This window comes from Neoarius graeffei, chromosome 15 (genome assembly GCF_027579695.1).
Source record: "Neoarius graeffei isolate fNeoGra1 chromosome 15, fNeoGra1.pri, whole genome shotgun sequence".
Taxonomy (NCBI): Eukaryota; Metazoa; Chordata; class Actinopteri; order Siluriformes; family Ariidae; genus Neoarius; species Neoarius graeffei.
Window position 1 is genome coordinate 26,571,630 of NC_083583.1, and position 20,968 is coordinate 26,592,597.

Below are 20,968 nucleotides of genomic sequence, written 5' to 3' on the forward strand. Positions count from 1 at the left end.
CCCCTGCCTGGTCACCGGGATCTCCAGCTACCTCACTGACAGGCCGCAGTACGTCAGGCTGAAGGACATCATGTCTGACACTGTGATTAGCAGCACCGGAGCACCCCAGGGCACGGTGCTGGCCCCTCTTCTCTTCACCCTGTACACCGCGGGCTTCTGCTACAACTCGGAGCTGTGTCACATTCAGAAGTTTGCCGATGACACAGCCATCGTTGGGTGTATCAGTGACGACAGAGAGGAGGAGTATAGGAGCCTGGTGAGGGACTTTGCTGTGTGGTGCAGCAGGAACCATCTGCAGCCCAACACCTTGAAGACCAAGGAGCTGGTCATTGACTTTGGGAGGTCCAGACCAAGGTCACGACCAGTTCTGATCGAGGGAGTCGAGGTGGTCGGCATGAAGCTGGACTCTGGTGACGGTGGCAGAGAAGAGCACTACGTTCAGACTGCAACCTGAAACGACCCATATCCGATTTGTTATGAAATCCGATTTTTTTGTTAGGCCGTTCACATTACCAATTATATGAGACTTGTATGCGATCTCCAATATGAACGGAAAACGACCCAAAAGTGTCCCGCATGCGCAAATTGACACGTAATAAGCACATCTACATAATACGTAAACAAAAAAAAGCGCACTCTTCATGTTTAATGATTTCTTTTTTGTTTGTTTAATTATCTGGTTAGTGTTAAAGTGTGAGGTCTCGTGTGTGTTTTTGTTTCTGAACTGAAATGAAAACGTGTAGCCTGGTAACGAGGGTTGACTCCTAAATGTCTCTCTAATTTCTATATAAGTGCACTACGTGTTACTAGGAAGTAATGGATTTTTAAACTCTATAGTGCACTCGAGCTTCAGTAGGCAGTCATTTGGGATACGGCCGCTGTATTACCAAACTCTTAATTCAGGCTTAATAATTTGCACATATTTATTTCGTCATATTAATAAACTTTTTCTACATTTTTATAAATATTTATTTAGATTGTTTATAGCCAGCTGAATTCTGCAACTTCTCTCAGCGCTGGCTCAAGGTGCAGAAACACCAGTGCAGTTTGCTATGGAGATGAGGCGAGACCTGGCAATGTGGTTTTTGTGGCGGTGGCAGAACTCACACAATAATCTGATTAACAGCAGACTAATGAGACCGAAGGTGTCAAATTACTGGAAATTTCCAGAACAATCTTATAATCTTGTAATACAGGATGGTTTAAGTTATAAATCAGTTATAGAAACTGTTTTATTTAGTCAGGCTAACAGATCAACATCCAGGTCCCTACCAAATCCACCATTAGCTTGATCAATTCTATAAAAGTCTATTTAAATTCTGAAAACTGTATAAATGTTGTTGTTTTCCACCAAAGAGGCGGGATTAGCCAACGCAGAATAGTGACGTTTGTCTCTTGTTGATGACGTGTAGGTCGCATGAATGCGACCTGTCCGGTCAGACTGCAGTCGCATGTGAAAATATCGGATATGCATCGGATTTAGGACCACATATCCAAGCGGCCTGGGTCGCATGTGAAAAAATCGGATCTGTGTTGTTCAGATTGTCAATAACAAATCGGATACAGGTCGCATATGGGCAAAAAAATCGGATATGGGTCGTTTCAGGGTGCAGTCTGAACGTAGTCAAGGTCTATGGACAAACTATTGAACATCATGGACGATGCCAGTCACCCTCTGCACACCGTCATCACCAACCAGAGGAGCCTGTTCAGTGACAGAATGCTCCTTCTCAAGTGCAGGACAAACAGACTCAAAAACTCCTTTATCCCTCACGCCATCAGACTGTACAACTCCTCTCTGGGGGGAGGAGGGGTAACAGGAGGACAGAGGATGGGAAGGAGCAGTAGCCTCGCCTAACAATAAGCAATACCGGACAATGTGCAATATAAAGTGCAATATCTCTCCTGCTGCGCCCCCCTCTTTCTCTCTTTTTTCCCCCTCCTTCCCCCCTTCCCCATATCTTATTCTTTTTATATTTGTATATGTAAATAATTTATTTTAATTTATCTAGAAGTTTTCTCTATTTATTTTCTCTGTTTATCTGTAATGATGCTGCTGGAATCTTAATTTCCCTGAGGGAACCCTCCCAAAGGGATCAATAAAGTTTTATCTACCGTATTTTCTGGACTATAGAGCGCACCTGTATATAAGCCGCATCCGCTCTATTTTTAAAAAAAAATAAAAAAAAAGATATACAAGCCGCACCGGGCTATAAGCCGCAGATATCTATGTTGAAAAATTAGATATTTACTGCATGTACAGAACGATTTTGTACTGTAAATGTACATGTATGTACCTGAACAGATTTTTTCCGAACAGTGCCTTTTAACACGGCAGCAACTTTGCTGATTAAAACGGAACAGAACCAAGAGAAAATAACCGGTATTTATTTACCTTCATTTCTCCTGTTTGAAACCACAAGTCACTTTAATCATCTTCGCTGGATTTGAAAATAATTACCAGTTAGTAATTTGTCGTGCGTGTTCTATCTGCTAAAGATCTGCTAATTCTTCTTTGCATTGATTTTTTGTCTATCTTATTTTTGATTCTACTTCCGGTTAGAGCGCCCCTAGCGGTGGAAGAAAAATCCACAGAATAGCCGCACCTTTGTATAAGCCGCATGGTTCAAAACCTAGGAAAAAAGTAGCGGCTTATAGTCCAGAAAATACGGTAATCTAATCTAACCTAATGTGCTAGTAGGTGGATTGTCGACGATAAATTGCCCCTAGCTATGAATGTGTGCGTGCGTAGTTGCCCTGTGATGGACTGGCGTCCCATCCAGGATGTATTCCCAGCTCACACCCATTGTTCCTGAGATCCACCACAACCTTCACCAGGATAAAGCGGTTATTGAAAGTGAGTGAGTGAACAGATTCCTGTGGTGGAAGAGGAATAAACCACTTCAGACCTTGCTGTTATTGGAAAATAATCATAAACTTTGGGGTAGTAACAGAGGCTGCACTCACAAACTGCTGCATAATTAGCAAAGTTGAATGTTTCTTTTTCTCTCTGTGACTTGACATAGAACAGATCCTGAAACAGTTTTTTTTTCATGTTTTTACAATGTTGTTTCGAGTATTGATGGAATTCCTGAAAGAAATGTATTGTTGGATATCATCCAACTCATATAATGAGCACTTAGTTAAAAAATTAAAAACAATCAAAAATTTTGTTGTAGATCAGTGACAGCTGTTTTCTTTTGTCTTAAGTGAAGCTTATCAATAGATAGATAGATAGATAGATAGATAGATAGATAGATAGATAGATAGATAGATAGATAAGTCACTCTGGCATATTACTCAGTCAGAGATAAGAAAACAATAAGAAAACAAGAGGCACAATTTTAATACTTTTCTTTGGAAAATTTCAGCACTATTTTTTAAAGACTTTTGGAAAAGCAACTTTTTTCCCTTGTGTATGATTTTCTATTCAGGCATTGAAATTCTGTAGCTCAATGCATTTCTTTTTCTTCATTGCCATGTTTTATTAATCCTTGGCATCAGACCTTTCAAAGATTTCTTTACTATGTCAGACTTTTTAGATAACGTCTTTTATGCATTCAGCTATGGATTTCACTGTGGATTTGCACAATAGCAAAGTCGAAGGAGTACACTCTGCCTGGCTCTTGTGTTTCAGCATATACGATATCAGTGTTTCTGTAGTCAGTTATATGTGTTTATGTTTTCAGCTCCTGGTGAGCATTGTCTTTTATAGGCTAAATGTACAGTGGTGCTTGAAAGTTTGTGAACCCTTTAGAATTTTCTATATTTCTGCATAAATATGACCTAAAACATCATCAGATTTTCACACAAGTCCTAAAAGTAGATAAAGAGAACCTAGTTAAACAAATGAGACAAAGATATTATACTTGGCCATTTATTTATTGAGGAAAATGATCCAATATTCCATATCTGTGAGTGGCAAAAGTATGTGAACCTCTAGGATTAGCAGTTACGGTAATTTGAAGGTGAAATTAGAGTCAGGTGTTTTCAATCAATGGGATGACAGTCAGGTGTGAGTGGGCAGCCTGTTTTATTTAAAGAACAGGGATCTATCAAAGTCTGATCTTCACAACACATGTTTGTGGAAGTGTATCATGGCACGAACAAAAGGGATTCCTGAGGACCTCAGAAAAAGCGTTGTTGATGCTCATCAGGCTGGAAAAGGTTACAGTCTGAAAATCTGATGATGTTTTTGGTCATATTTGTGCAGAAATATAGAAAATTCTAAAAGGTTCACAAATTTTCAGGTGCCACTGTAAGTCAGCAGTGTCGTGAACGTGCTTGGTAATTTGTGGCTGATTGGCATGAATATGAAGAAAATCTGTGTTACTGAAACTTTTGCAAATGTGCTGGGTATTTTTTGGTCGCTTTAGCCTATGAAAACATCTACGCACAAAAGCTGTTTATGCACATTTACGCACAATGAGGCCCATTGCAGCTGTACACGCTGTAACTGTGTTCATATGTGGCTCTAACCACTTTCTAAATGTCCAGAATGACAGCAAGTTTTATCTATTATTGTAATTGGTGGAGGATATTGCTTTCATATGGCAGTGTTTTAGTTCTTGGGCAGAGTTAAATAAAAATGCAGTCATTGTGGGATACTGTACGGAAAATAATGAATCACGTGGACTTTCGTGCAGTATGTTCAGATGATGCTATAAAGCAAATATTGTGGAAGAAATCGAAATGTCTGGATCTGTTGTGATAAATGTCCTGTCAAACACAAATAATTTCTGGTTGTGACAGAATGGATGTTTAGAATGCCAGCCCAGATCAATATCTTACTTCTTTTGCACAATGATGCAATATTTTAAAAAGAGCGGGATCTGTGTGGGTTCTCTCTCTTCCTGAGCTCTGTGTGTGTGTGTGTGTGTGTGTGTGTGTGTGTGTGTGTGTGTGTGTGTGTGTGTGTGTGAGATCATGAGCAGAACAAAGCAAACTGGAAACTGCAGCATGATTTTAAAGACGTAAGTTTTACATTAGTGTCTGTCTACCATGCCAAGCACAAATGAACAAAATTCACACTCGCATATCCTCTTACCCAGTGTCTCCTGTGTCCTCTAAGCAGAGTAATGCTGAGACTGTTACACTTAAAAATGAAGAGCATTCTGTGGTACCAAAAGGTCCATTAGTTTTTATTAGTGTATTTACAGTGGGGTTCAAAAGTCTGAGACGTCTAATGAAAATGTTTTTGTTTCGCATTCTTTTCTAACTTAATAAGAATAAATCAGCAGTAACTTTTGAAGTGAAAAGTAGAATCTTAGCAGTATCTTTGAACCTTGTGACCAAGAAATAGTGCAGAATTGTACATACTGAATATCAAACAAGATATTGAACATTTCCTTTCTTTGTTTTAAAAATGACAAAACTTTTTGTTTCTTTCCAGTTTTAAATGAAAAAAAATTCCCAGATTTTCAGTGTGGTCTCAGACTCTTTTAGACCCCACTGTAGTTCTCTGGTATCTACCCTGATACCACACAGATGCTAATTTTGTTGGTTATCAATTTATTTAGCAGGCTTGTAGTACCCGAGTCTGATCGTGCCCTAATTTTAATGACTTGTGACTCGAATTGGGCTTGACCACTGATGACTCGGGCTTGGACTCGGACTCGTGCATTAACTGCATTCGGACTCATAAATTGGAGACGAGGACTCTGATTTTTTTCTTTATTTTTTATAATAATTTAATAATTTGGCATAAGATATTTATATCTGCATTAATTTTTGTACTAATTTCATGCAAGAGTGTCACACCTGCACGCCTTCGCACCTTCGCGCGTGCATCAGATAGACTCTCGGGTAGGCTGTAGACAGCGTGTGCGCCAAGCGGACTCTCGTGCGCACGCTGTAAACGACTCGCACCTGCACAGGATTAAGGCGCATTCAGTGTGCCTGTATAAAAACTGTGAAAGCACACTTACTTTGCGAAGTATTGAGTTGTGTTCCTGACACATTACCGAGCCTTATTTCCTTGTTTGGTCTCCTGATCCCTGATTTCCTGTTTCTCGTCTTTGATTCTCATCTACGATAGCCTGTTTGCCTCGCTCAACCTATTGCCTGTTTCACTGTTTCACAATTTTGCCTGCCATTCTGGATTGTTTACCTGTCTTCACTTGTATTAATAAACACGCCTTCTGCACTTACATCCGTCTCCCAACCATCTCTGACAGAATATTTCACACTCCCTGACGAAGAGAATGCACATTCACCTGTTCATACATCGTGTTCAGGAGCAAACTAATGTTAATTGGGCTAAAACAGCCACCATCAAATGGTGCGGTTGAAGTCTTGTTCTTGGACTCAACTCAGACTCGACTCAAAATTTTTTTAATGACTTGGACTTGACTCAGACTTGAACACTGGGGACTCAAGGCTGGACTTGGACTCGAGGTTCAGTGACTGGACTACAACACTGTTATTTAGTAATTGTATGCAGACTTTTTCGTTTTAAGTAGTCTCCCTCAGACAGTTATAGTAGATGTGCACGGTACAACAGTACAAACTCCAAAGTCCATTTCCATAAATATACTCTGTATGACGTCCAGAGTGTACTTGGATGTGGCAGCAGCACACCAACCACACTTTTGATCATGTATTTGTTTTAACCCAACCCCTTTTTTATGGTTATGCTGGGTTGCTGTCTTTGATGATTACTACAAAAATGACACAGATATTTTGGCCACACCCACTCGCTCCATCACCAAGCTCTTATTTTTGTGCTTGTGTTGTAATCATGAAACTGTTGTGTTTCTTAATATGAATATACTTTGTCTTCCAGCCCATTAATAACATGGAGGGATGTGCAACACCTCTTGGTAAAGACATCAAGACCTGTTCATCTGAAAGCTAGTGACTGGAAAACCAATGCGGCAGGACACAATGGTAACACTTTCATTAAATGTAGAATATTAATCAGAGTACAGCGCAGTTAGTCCTTTTAAGGTTCATTTGAAAGCATTTATATTAATTAGAGCTTCATACAATAGTGCTCTCTCTGTATACATTATAGTCTATATATATATATAGTACTCTAGTATAGTACAGATTGTTATACAATGTAAGATATGTAGAAATGTGTAGATACCTTTAGCAAACTTACTTTCACTTTGTCTTTGTGTAGTTAGTCACCTGTATGGATTTGGGTTGGTGGATGCTGAGGCCATGGTGGTAGAGGCCAAGAAATGGCGAAGTGTTCCACCTCAGCACACATGCACCAAGATGTCAGATCGCAGAACCAGGTGAGGAGAATTCTTTCCTTTTGTACATCACTTCAAGTTTTTATCCCCCCGCTGGCCAAAAGGCCCAAAGGAGGATTATGTTGTGGCGATTTCCGTCCATCCGTCTGTCCTGGGAAGGGTACTCACCTTCTGAAATCAACTCCTCTCACAATTTTTGGCCGAATTTCACAAAACTTGGCAGAATTCTTTGTTATATGTCGGTAGTACACATATTGCAGTTTCATTAAATTCAGTCACATTTTACCAGAGTTACAGCCCTTGATTAACAAAATTATACTTTGGCAATTTCATCAGAGTGTGTTTTCCTTCTGAAATCAACTCCTCTCACAATTTTTGGAGGAATTTCACAAAAAGCCTAGGTTACAACCGGCTGTACGTGCTCCTACGGCCGGTCTACGTGCAAAAAACGCAAGAAATGCACGGAGGGCGCACGTGTGGCGTGCTGATTTTCGAGCCGTAGACTGGCCGCAGACTGGCCGCGGAGGTTCTTTGTCATGTCAAACAAACTCTACGAACGCTTACGTTTTTTTCAGGTTGCAAGACAAACTTACAGCCAACGTGCATCTTTCTCCACGAACAAAAAAAACGCAGCGATTTGGGAAACGCCAAAAATCGCATGGCCAAAAAATCGTACGTCCGGTTGTGACCTAGGCTAAACTTGGCAAAAGGCATTGTTATATGTCGGTAGTACGCATATTGTTATTTTGTTCAATTCGGTCGCATTTTACCAGAGTTGTGGCCCTTGATTAACAACCTTATACTTTCACAATTTCACGAAGGTGTGCTTGCCTTCTGACATCAACTGCTCTCACAATTTTTGGATGAACTTTTCGAAGCTTGGCAAAAGGCCTTGTTATATGACGGTAATACGCATATTGCGATTTAATTTTGTTTGTGAAAATTTTACCATATGTTGACCCTTGATTAAATAACTTGTGCTTTGACAATTTAATGAGGGTGTACATACATCTGAAATCAACTCCTCTCACAGTTTGTGGAGGAATTTCACGAAACTTCACAGGATTCTTTGTTATATGTCCATAATACGCATATTACAACTTTGTTCAATTCAGTCGCATTTTGCCAGAGTTATGGCATAGTTGCCAGCGGGGGATATTGTGCTCTCAGAGCACTCTTGTTTCTTTTTTAAATATAGATGTTATATTCCTCTAGCAAAGGTATAACATACCAGTGTACAACTAATCATATTAACATGTTATAAAATGATCAGAAACTTCTGTATGAGGTCAGGCCCTGAATGCTGTTACTCTCTGTTGCCCCTTTTCCACCAAAGCAGTTCCAGGGCTGGTTCGGGGCCAGTGCTTAGTTTGGAACCGGGTTTTCTGTTTCCACTGACAAAGAACTGGCTCTGGGGCCAGAAAAACCGGTTCCAGGCTAGCACCAACTCTCTGCTGGGCCGGAGGAAAGAACCGCTTACGTCAGCAGGGGGGCGGAGTTGTTAAGACCAACAACAATAACAAGACCGTGAAAGATCGCCATTTTTAAGCGACGAGAAGCAGCAGCTGTACAAACGCGAAGTCATCCATTATTATTATTGTTGTTGTTGTTGCTGCTGCTGCTGCTGTGTTGTTTTTGCTTCGATATTCGCGCCAAGGTTTATGCAAACGTAGGGACGTAACTGACGTACACTCAAAGAAATGAAACATGCATGTTGCTGGAGTTAAATAACTAGTTCATGTTAAATTTATTAAATACTGTCGTGTTTAACGATTAAATCAAGTGAGTTTTGTTTTAATAACCTAACAGTATTGGTTTTTATGATTATTAGACCTTATTGAGTTGGATTTATGTAATACAGTTGATTAAACTGCATTAAGGTTGTCCCAGTGCGCTCTCCGTACTTTCTTGCACACGCTCAGTAAGGCAGACGGGGGGAGCAACGGCCATTTTTGTAGAATTCCAGCGCATGGTTCGGCTTGATGCAGATCAGTGTGAAGACATAATGGTTTTCTGTTACACATTTTGTTTGCATTGGTAATGCTGCCAAATGTTTTCTGTTTATAGATAGCCTAAGGTTTTTTTTATGCACTTAAAGATGCCCGTGCACTTTACAACAAAGGCGAAGGCTTTTTTTTCTTTAAAGTAACTTGAATCACCTTTCTATTTTTTTTGACATTGTAATCTGCCAAATGTTTAGTTTTTCAAATTGAAAGATGCGCTTGGGCAAACAAATAAAACTGAGTTAAATAGTTATTTTGTGTTGTATACGGTACTTTAAGTAGATATTGTTGGAACAAATGCAGACAGTACAGAACGCAGAAATGTAAATTAAACACAAGTTTATTAAATAAATCCAACATAACTCTGTTCACCAAATGCAACGTGACGTTGTTAATTAAATCCAACATAACTTTGTCAGCTAAATCCAACATGGCTTCATTTAATACCGTCCATGCAACTTTGTGTAGTAAATCTAACATAACTCTGTTGAATAAACTCAACATAACTGTATTCAATACATCTAAATGAACACAGTTTTGTGGGACCGGTTGCCATAACTCGGTGAAGTAAATCCAATGTTTTATTTTTTTGAGTGTATACAGCGACGTAATGACGTATGCAGCGATGTAACTGACGTATACAGCGACGTAATGATGTAGCTCCGCGAGCTATGGAAAAGCAAACTGGTTCTCAGCTGGCTCGCAAGTTGAACGAGTTGTGAACCAGCACCAGAACTGGCTCTGAACCAGCCCTGGAACTGATTTGGTGGAAAAGGGGTATCAGTAGCTGTTTTAATTATTCGGTATATAATTGATGATTTTATGATGGCTAAGAGACAGTATTGACTTAGAGTTGTATGCAAAAGGTTAGGTCCCCTATAGCAAAATACTTTTAAAATAACATTTTTATGCAATATGAATACACAGTGACTTTATATTTTATGAATTTGTGGCATGTGCAAAAGTATATTATAGTTTAAATTGTTAAAATAGTTTGCTGCAGAGTGTGTTTACTTTTCACTTCAAAAATCAGTTGGATACAACTGTATGTTTCATTATACAGTACAGCACCCTCCACAATTATTGGCACCCCTGGTCAAGATGTGTTAAAAGCCTTAAAATAAATTCAATTTTTATTGCAGAAGCATAATCTCTCACTGAAAATTGTAGAAAAAAATTTTTTTTTGGCTTTTTCACCTTTATTGGATAGGGCAGTGTAGAGACAGGAAATGAGCGGGAGAGAGAGACGGGAAGGGATCGGGAAATGACCTCGGGCCGGAATCAAACCCAGGTCCCCGGATTTATGGTATGGCGCCTTATCCACCTGAGCCACAACGCCCCCAAAATTGTAGAAAAATTTAACCCTTAACTCAAGTGAATTAAAAAAAAAAAATCCCTGACTAAGAATTAATTATTTTTCATAAAAATCACCTGTTCCACATTTATTGGCACCCATAACAATTCCTAGAAAATAAATGTAATTGAAGCATTTCTGTCATTTCTACTGTAGTTTATAAAGTTGATCAGAGTATCTAGGAACCTTTAATTAGTAATTCATCACATCCTGTTTCCCTGGGGTATAAATATGATGTGGCACAGAGGCCTGTTTCTCTTATCCACTCTTCAACATGGGAAAGACAAGAGAACACACCATTCAAGTAAGGCAGATGTGTGTCGACCTTCATAAGTCACGCAATGGCTACAAGAAAATAGTCACTCACCTACACCTGCCCATATCTACAGTCAGAGGAATCATCAAGAAGTTTAAAACAACTGGAACAGTGGCAAACCGGCCTGGACGAGGATGCAAGTTTATCTTGCCACCACGCACAGTGAGGAGGATGGTAAGAGAAGTAAAAAGTTCTCCAAAGCTCACTGTTAGAGAATTGCATCAAAGAGTAGCATCTTGGGGTCACAAAGTCTCCATAACAACCATCAGGCGCTATCTACATGCCAACAAGCTGTTTCGGAGGCATGCACGGAAAAAGCCAAATTCTTTTTTTTGTGGCCAAATCTACACAAAAATGGTTCACCAGACACAAAATCAAGCTCCTCCCATGGCCATCTCAGTCCCCAGACCTCAACCCAATTGAAAACCTGTGGGGTGAGCTGAAGAGGAAAGTGCATAGGAGAGGACCCAGGACTCTGGACGATTTAGAGAGATTGTGCAAAGAGGAATGGTCGAATATCCCTCTCTCTGTATTCTCCCATCTTGTGAAATGTTATAGGAGAATATTAAGTGCTGTCTTGTTGGCAAAAGGGAGTTGTACAAAGTATTAACATCAAGGGTGCCAATAGTTATGGCACACATGATTTAATGTAAAAGAATTATTTCTTAATGTGAGATTTTTTTCCCCACTGAATAAATGCACTTGAATTAAAGGTTGGATTTTTCTCTTTTTTTGCATTGTTGTCCTATATTATTTAAAAAAAAAGAATTTATTAGAAGCCTAAGAACATATCTTAACGAGAGGTGCCAATAATTGTGGAGGGCGCTGTATGTGTAAATTATCGGCATTCCTGGGCGGCGCAGCAGTGCAGTAGTTAGCACTGCCACCACACAGCAAGAAGGTTCTGGGTTTGAACCTCACAGGCAACTGGGTGGAGTGTGGAGTTTGCGTGTTCTCCTTGTGCCTGTGTGGGTTTCCTCCATGTGCTCCAGTTTCCTCCCATAGTCAAAAGACATGCAGATTAGGTGCAACTGCTCTAAATTGCCCATAACTGCGAATGTGAATGGTTGTTCGTCTCTGTGTTAGCCCTGTGATAGATTGGCGACCTGCCCAGAGTCTACCCCATCTTTCACCCGAAGTCAGCTGGCTCCAGCTTCCCCCTCGACTCTGACAGATAAGCAGGATAGATAATGGATGGATCAGCATTCGTCACTGCTATATGTCTGGTGGTCTGGAAAGCTGGTGTTAGTTACTAGACAGAATTCTGGATGAACTCTGGAAAACAGCCAAAAGACAAAAAAATTGAGATTTGACCAAAATTTTGTTGTTTTTCTACTATAAGAAAATAGAAATATATTTGGCCAAAACAATGAGGATATATGATAGGATAGGGTAAGGAGCTGGTTAAATAAGGATAGCGGAAAAAAATAAAATAAATAAAACGTCGTCTTGCTAAGTACCGTATGTTTTTTGGAGAACTATCTGCTGCAGTGAAAGTGAATTAATTCAGTTTGTAATCACATTCTAACTGTCAAAATGTCCACAAGGCACCTGCTGTGTCACATCGTGATAAAAACAGAGAAGAGCACATACACACTGTGCACAGATGACAAGCGGACAAAGTATTAAAATGTTTAAATGAGCTAATAAGAGACATTAAAGGGCTGATGACACGTTTTTGACATCTTTGGCGATGTTTTATAACATAAAAAGTAATTCCCGATGATCCATATATTAATTCACGAAGGCGCCTATTTTACAAGTTATGATAAAAAACACGGCTATTTGGGCAAATTTGACGGGGCTGCAGCACCCAGGAGACGAAAGAGGAGGAGGGGCTATATGACGTCAGCGAAAGAACCTTCCTCCTAACTTACCAGTTTGTTGTTGATGCGAGAGGTGTTCAGTTTATCATTATTAGTATTATTATTATACATTATATATATATATATATATATATATATATATGGGCGGCACGGTGGTGTAGTGGTTAGCGCTGTCGCCTCACAACAAGAAGGTCCTGGGTTCGAGCCCCGGGGCCGACGAGGGCCTTTCTGTGTGGAGTTTGCATGTTCTCCCCGTGCCCGCGTGGGTTTCCTCCGGGTGCTCCGGTTTCCCCCACAGTCCAAAGACATGCAGGTTAGGTTAACTGGTGACTCTAAATTGACCGTAGGTGTGAATGGTTGTCTGTGTCTATGTGTCAGCCCTGTGATGACCTGGCGACTTGTCCAGGGTGTACCCCGCCTTTCGCCCGTAGTCAGCTGGGATAGGCTCCAGCTTGCCTGCGACCCTGTAGAAGGATAAAGCGGCTAGAGATAATGAGAATGAGATGAGATGTGTGTATATATATATATATATATATATATATATATATATATATATATCAGTAGCGGCTGGCTTTTGTAAAAGTGAGGGAGGAAGGAATGCTTGGTTGAAGGTCACGGGCCCCAATGCTACCGCACCTGCTGGACCGGCTATAGTTACACGCACAGGTTGAGTTGATAATAGTTGAAAAACCTATCATTTTAACGGGGTGTGTACACTTTTTATAGCTGCTGTACACATTACTTTCAGGTGTTCAACACATTTTTCTCTTTCAAAATTCTCTCAAAATCTTCCGTATTTAACGAAGCAAACCTGGCGGCCATGTTTGTAGCTCAGCCCATGGAAGGGTTTTGCAAGCAAAACATTCACCACGTCCTCTGTTTCCATTACTTTATTCGTAGAATATCTATAACATAGTCAATCCACTTCCACCTCGCCGTTCTCACTCTGACTGCCGAAGTGCCCGAGTCACCGGATCTAGAAGTTAAGTTTGATAAGATAACCCCTCCCCCCAGGCAGCTAAGGCCTCTACTTATTGGTTCATTGCGCAACTAGGGCTGCAGCCTATTGGTTGATATTTTGTAGCACTTGTCAGATCTCTTAGCTAGTCCCACCCTCTTAGAGGAGGATTTTCCTCCTCTCTCTCATTGAAGTCTGTGTTAACCACGAGCCGCCAGTGCCGGAGACTGTTTGAATCGGAGTGAATGGGAGCCGAAGGGAGGAAGATCCTCCGTGCAGTAATTTCTAATAGCGAGCGATAGGGGGTGCTAATGTAATTTCACCCAGAGAAACGAATATATTGTACATGTCGTATTTGGCAGTAAAATAGTAATATTCAAGGACAGCAATTCATTAAATTGGTCAAGACAATTTCAACTTTTTATTCTTAGAATTTTTAAGGAGGATCTTCCTCCCTCTCCTCACTGGAGAAGCCACCTGTGATATATATATATATATGAGTGATTCCATGCTTATGGGTACTGAAATGGGGACATGAACTTATTCACCAGGTCACAAAACATGTAATCTTTAATGAATGATATGTTAAAAGATAACTTTAATTTTCTGAGATGTAATAAAAACATAGGCGGCACGGTGGTGTAGTGGTTAGCGCTGTCGCCTCACAGCAAGAAGGTCCTGGGTTCGAACCCCGGGTCCGGCGAGGGCCTTTCTGTGTGGAGTTTGCATGTTCTCCCCGTGTCCGCGTGGGTTTCCTCCGGGTGCTCCGGTTTCCCCCACAGTCCAAAGACATGCAGGTTAGGTTAACTGGTGACTCTAAATTGACCGTAGGTGTGAATGTGAGTGTGAATGGTTGTCTGTGTCTATGTGTCAGCCCTGTGATGACCTGGCGACTTGTCCAGGGTGTACCCCGCCTTTCGCCCGTAGTCAGCTGGGATAGGCTCCAGCTTGCCTGCGACCCTGTAGAAGGATAAAGCGGCTAGAGATAATGAGATGAGATGAGATGAGATGAATAAAAACATATTTATATGCCAAAGTCAAGCCTATGAGTTCCACAATGATGTCTGTTACATTACTTCTGTTACGATTGTCCATCTCGCGTCTGTTACAAATTAATTACAATCTAGCTATATACCATGTTAATCTTATTGAAAGAATGTGTATGTTTATTCTACTACACATGTTTATTAATTATATTTGCTAAAACATCACCTTCCTATGTTTCAAAAAGTAATTCTACATTGTTAAAATTGAGAATATATATGTCCACAACACTTCTGTTACGTTCTGACTTTGGCATATAAATATGTTTTTATTACATCTCAGAAAATTAAAGTTATCTTTTAACACATCATTCATTAAAGATTACATGTTTTGTGACCTGATGGTAAAAAAAAGAAATGGTTTTAGGTGAATTTTTAAAAATAAGTTCATGTCCCCATTTCAGTACCCATAAGCGTGGAATCACTCATATATATTTATTTATTTATTATGCCTTCGCGTTGTGTTGCCGGCTTTTGCTCCAAAACCCACAAGGATGGGGTAAGTTTATTCAAGTTTCCCAGAGAGCCCGAGCTGCATGCGAAGTGGGTGAAGCAAGTCAGGCGCACTCGTGACAAGTGGGAGCCCTCACCAACATCCGTCCTGTGCTCTGAACACTTCGATTTGGATTGTTTTGACACCCTTCCCAGCTTAAAAGAATCTCTTGGGTGTTCAGTTCAGCACAAACGTGTGCTGCTACCATCAGCAGTACCTACAGTATTCCGGAGGGGGTCTACTAGTAGCTATGCCGGATCCAGCAGTCGCCTGGTACAAGGCGACTCCTCCAAAGACAGTCCAACTGTCAGAACATGTGTTGAGAAACGACATAAGATAAAGGTACGTAGAGCTATAGAGTGCTCCGATATGATGCTAAAAATAGTAACACTGCGGTCTGCGCGGCCATCTTGGAAGTGACTTGCTCCAGAGCGCTCATAGAGTACACATCATAGAGTACACATTCATGATAATCATAAATGTAATCATAAAGTCGGCGTGATATCAGTCATGTATTTGCTTGTGAAAGCTTGTTTCTCAAAGCAAACACTGAGGGAAAGCTAACTTAGCCAGACAAGTAGGCTACAGATTGTCATTTGCTTACGCTGATGTAGGTTATCAAATATTTTGCTTCATTCAAGCATAAAACTAAGAAGCCATAAACTAGAAGACGTGCCTGCCAATATTATCCTAAATGTATCACGGATCAGGCATAGTCGTAAGCTTATTATGTTAGCCGTTTGCATGCTCCATTAGGAACTATGTATTCAGTGTAGCATACGGCTTACATGATGTAAGCAGTGTTTACACATGCAAGACAACAATACACAATATTAAAATATTGATTCCGTAACATTTTGAACAAATACGGGTTGACCTACCAATCCTTGTTATCCAACCTTGTGGTGTTCAATGCTGGGCTGTCTGACTGTCCGCTGTCCATCTCGGGGTCGGAGTCGCTCTCAGATTGCACAGTAACAGGTTCAAACCTGTACGGTTGGATGCACCCGTATTCGTCATCACTTGATTCTTCCGATCTATCCCACTCACAACACAATTCTAGACTCCCAGAAGAGGAAGAGCTAGAGAGTTCACCGGCGTTTTCATGCGCCATTTCCACTGAGTAGACAGCTAGTGAACCGCAGCGTGTTCTTCCGCTGACGTCACAACATGGCCGCGAGCCACGGACCCAGTTTTCTTGCGCTGTGCAATTAAAAGTTGGATATTCGCGTAACAACAGCTACTTTTCACGTAATTATAACAGAAACCTAACATGTTTGCCATGTTGTATAGTTTATTTAAGAAATTGCATAGAGTCATGTTCGTGTCATCAGCCCTTTAATAAGAAGAAACGTAGCCAAGACAATGAAACAGACTGAATTACTCAGTAGTTATTTATTTCCACACTGATGTAAGAGCACACGGTATAGTTTCAGTTCAGGGAAATGTATGGAAAACAGTTGTAATTGATGAATCAGCTTTCGCTTCATGGTAGCAAGCTCCTGTCTTTTATTTACGTCATATGCATACTGTGCACCCCAGTTACCCCTCATATGCATCTAATCTACATGAAACACACCCTATTTTATGCAACTATTGCAATAGTAAGCCAATTAAAGGAAACATCCAATAGGCAAAAGCCATCCAAGATGCAAGGAAACACTTAAATTGAGATGGAAGAAAAGACACTGAAGTAAAGCTGAGCTGCTTGCGTCAGGGGCTGCTACAAAAGTGATATATGATATTATGGAAGTGGAATTATGCTTCTGTCTGGAGGAGGTGCTGGACGGAATGTGCTGAAAGGATGTAACAGAGCATGACTGAAATAAACAAATCAGTTCAATCCACAAAATGGTGAAAGAAATGACCGAAACATGAAAAACAGTCTACCGAAATGAATAGACTCACATCTGGTGCTATTGTATTGATAATATAGATATTTAAGCACTGTCTAAAAGCAGAGCTCCTGATGAGTGTATGAGCAAAATATTTGTAAGGGCACAAAATCAGCCTGAACAGAATAATAATATTATAGCATAGAAACCATTGAATTTTATCGTGTAATGCATTTCACGTCAATAAATTGCTGTATTGTCTTGTGAAAGTGATACCCATAATGCGATACGCATCACAGTTACGATACAGATTTATTCCTTTCTTTGACACTGCATGCCATGCACCAGAAACAACACCATGACGTTTATTATGGTGCGACTCTGCTGGGTGCCTGGTGCTCAGCGGTGAACCAGCGCTTTCACTTTACAGCATTACTGTATAGTTACAATTAAATATTATCAGACATAAGAGCTAATTCGTGGTGGTTTTAGATTATCTAAAACTGAGGAAAGATCTTCATAATTGCTGTTGAACTATACGATAATTGTATGAATGTACAGAGTAAGAAATCATTCAGGTGAAAAAGCATACAATGCAAAGATATGTTGCCCGCTATGAAAAAAAAAAATTAATCAGTATTTTCTGTAAAATGTGTTAGTAAATACAGGTAGTCGTCGACTTACAACTGCGTTTGGTTACGACTGACCGATCATAAACTGATCTGGTCGTAAGTCGGCCTATGTTAAATGAACGTAAGTATATTGTGATGTGTAATGACATTGTAATCATCTTAAAGTCTTGTTTTATCAACATTTTCTTATTTCATTGCCTTGGCTCATTATTTGGTTTAAGTCAAACACTGCATACTCAGGGGTGAAAGTAACTTTTATTTCTCATCTCATCTCATTGTCTCTAGCCGCTTTATCCTGTTCTACAGGGTCGCAGGCAAGCTGGAGCCTATCCCAGCTGACTACGGGCGAAAGGCGGGGTACACCCTGGACAAGTCGCCAGGTCATCACAGGGCTGACACATAGACACAGACAACCATTCACACTCTCATTCACACCTACGGTCAATTTAGAGTCACCAGTTAACCTAACCTGCATGTCTTTGGACTGTGGGGGAAACCGGAGCACCCGGAGGAAACCCACGCGGACACGGGGAGAACATGCAAACTCCGCACAGAAAGGCCCTCGCCGGCCACGGGGCTCGAACCCGGACCTTCTTGCTGTGAGGTGACAGCGCTAACCACTACACCACCGTGCCGCCCCTGTATCAGTTTTTGATTATAAATAAATTGCAAACACATCATTTCAACAACACAATCATTTTAATTACATTTTTTTAGCTGAACAGTTGAAAACTAACTTTTCATTTTGGACATTGGACACAGAACAGTGTAACAGAACAGAAAAGTGAAAGTTACTTTGATTACCAGCTGCGCACGTTATACCAGTAGCACAAGATCTGGTTAAGCCGTACGCGCTGTAGCTCACTTGTTGTTTGTCCAGCGAAACACTGCACACATAATAGAAGAGGCTGGATGCAGTGTTGCCAGATTGGGCGGTTTTAAGTGCATTTTGGCGGGTTTTGAACATATTTTGGGCTGGAAACCGTCAACAGTATCTGGCAACGCTGGCCGGATGCTGGGTGCTGCCGTGAGCTGGGGCGGAAACTGTCGTACGCTCAGCTAGCTCAGCTGGGAAACACTTGCCAGTCATAACCAGACGGTTGTAAAGTCGATCGGTCGTAAGTCGCATAGGTCATAAGTCGACGACTACCTGTAATCCCATGTTATTTTTTAAAAAAGCAAACTAAAAATAAGCCCTGGATAAAAGCCCATGAACTGTAAAAAATGATTTGTTGTTTTAACTTAAAAAAGTTAGTACCCGGGCTGCCTTAAAATTTTAAGTTAATTAAAATTAATATAGTAAGTTAACACAATGAGCCGAATAATTTAACTTACTATATAAACACAAAATACTATATAAACATAAAATATATGAATTTCAATGAACTTAAATTTTTAAGGCAACCTTTTTTAAAGCGTGTATCTTATGTCAAAAATGATACAAATTTTGTTGTTTGGTGGTCAAGTGTTTATTAGCTCACACAGCCATAGGCCGGTGAGCTATTGCCATCATGCGGTGTCCGTTGTCCATCGGTCCGTCCGTCCACAATTCACAAAAATTGCTACTCCTCCCTCAGTTTTCAATGGATTTTGATTTGGATTGTTTTGTTTGGAAGATCTAATCAGTCTGCACAAAAGTTACTCCCTGGTTTTGTGATTTCTCATTAACAAGTTGCTAATTAGGCCGGTTAATGAACTTTGAGGAAAATCACTACTCCTCCCTCAGTTTTCAATGGATTTTGATTCGGATTGCTTCGTTTTGAAGATCAGATTGTTTTCATGAAGAACAACTTAGCTAATTATAAAAGAGTCTGGTTTCTCATGGTACGGCCGTGTGAGCTACTGTGTCGCTGACGCTCTGGTGATATACGTTGTCTTGCACTTATGATTGGGTTCCTTGTGGTGGTACACAAACATTGTTTGTACATACATACATCATATGGTTGCAAAAGCAATCAGAAATCAGGTCGACGCATTACCATATTCTCTTAAGCATGGGGCTTTGCTCTGTGCACTTTGTGCGCCTGGAGCTCCATTATAAATTGATGTAATACACTTAAATGCATGACGATATGCAAGCATCGGGCATGTGTTTCGTCTGTCCATGGCTCCACAATCCATTTCCTTCACCAAATGCAGTTCTACAGTACCTCTAGTACTGACAGAGTAGCAAATTAATACTCTATTACTTATTTGTTGGATCATTTAGCTAATGAACATCCACTTGTGCTTATTTTGATTCACATTTACAGATTACATGAGGACGTTATTCTTACTGCTTTTTTTGTACAAGGTTCCTGTGTTCACAGTTTTTATTGTTATTTCATACTCAACTGAATATCACCCCGGCTGTGATTCGGCCCATGGGCCCTCAGGCTCAGTGCTGTAGCTAATCACAGCCATACAACAGTTCTATAAACAAGAAATAATGTTGAGTAACTGACATTTCAGGCAAAGTATGGCCACATTTTTTGTTTAATTTTGCTAGGTTAGTTGAAATAGATCCTGAAACAGTTGCACTCACTTTGTAGCCCATTGGCTAGCTGGCTCACACTGACTTGTACATTTCGGTTAATGTTGCTTCTGGTGAAATTGACTTACCCTTTTTCTTTTCATCTTCATCTGATGAGCTTTTGTATTTTAAGTCAAAAGGTGTATTCCTGGAACTCTTGTTTTTTTTTGTTATTTCAGCTGGAAATGCAGTGCTCTCAGACCATGATGTTATGTGATCCTTTTAGTTTTCATCACCTATCTTATTTTTCCATCATCATTGTACAAATCATCTGGCATCTGGCAATCATCAAACTCATTTACCGTTTCTTTTTTGAAAGTATTCAAGAATTCACACAATGCTGTGATGACAAATGTGAGCATATGGTGTTTTATTGTGGGTGTTTCCGTTAGTTTGTCAACCTCTAGTAGGCCCACTGCAGGATTCTGACATAAACACGAATGTATCACGCTACAGACTAATGTGAGACAATCCCTAAAACATTTGTCTGAAGCACACTCTGTACGGACACCCTAATGAAATCGAGAAAAACAACTTGTCAGGGAACAATGGATTTTCCTTACAATCACGAAAGACCTGAAAACTTCCAGTTTTCTCCATGTTTTCACATTTGACTCCATTAATACAAGATTTGTCTGCTTTGATTTGAGTCAGAGATCAGTGCGTTAAAAGCACTGCAATGTCATTAGAAAGCCATGTGACCCGTGGACAGTTTGAAATAGACAAATTGGGAATGAATTGGCCAAACAAAAGCGTGACACGTCTTCAAAGACTGTTGTCTTGTATCAAGTTAA

General features: G+C 40.3%; 1 protein-coding gene across 1 annotated transcript in view; it reads left to right on the forward strand.

Moving 5' to 3' along the window:
• The window catches only part of pcsk6 (proprotein convertase subtilisin/kexin type 6), a 183,526-nt gene that overhangs the window by 91,583 nt on the left and 70,975 nt on the right, over positions 1-20,968 (forward strand). Inside the window, exons 10-11 of the mRNA XM_060941090.1 lie at positions 6,785-6,888; positions 7,127-7,244. Coding sequence (XP_060797073.1) covers positions 6,785-6,888; positions 7,127-7,244 — 222 coding nt within the window. The remainder of the gene's footprint in view (positions 1-6,784; positions 6,889-7,126; positions 7,245-20,968) is intronic.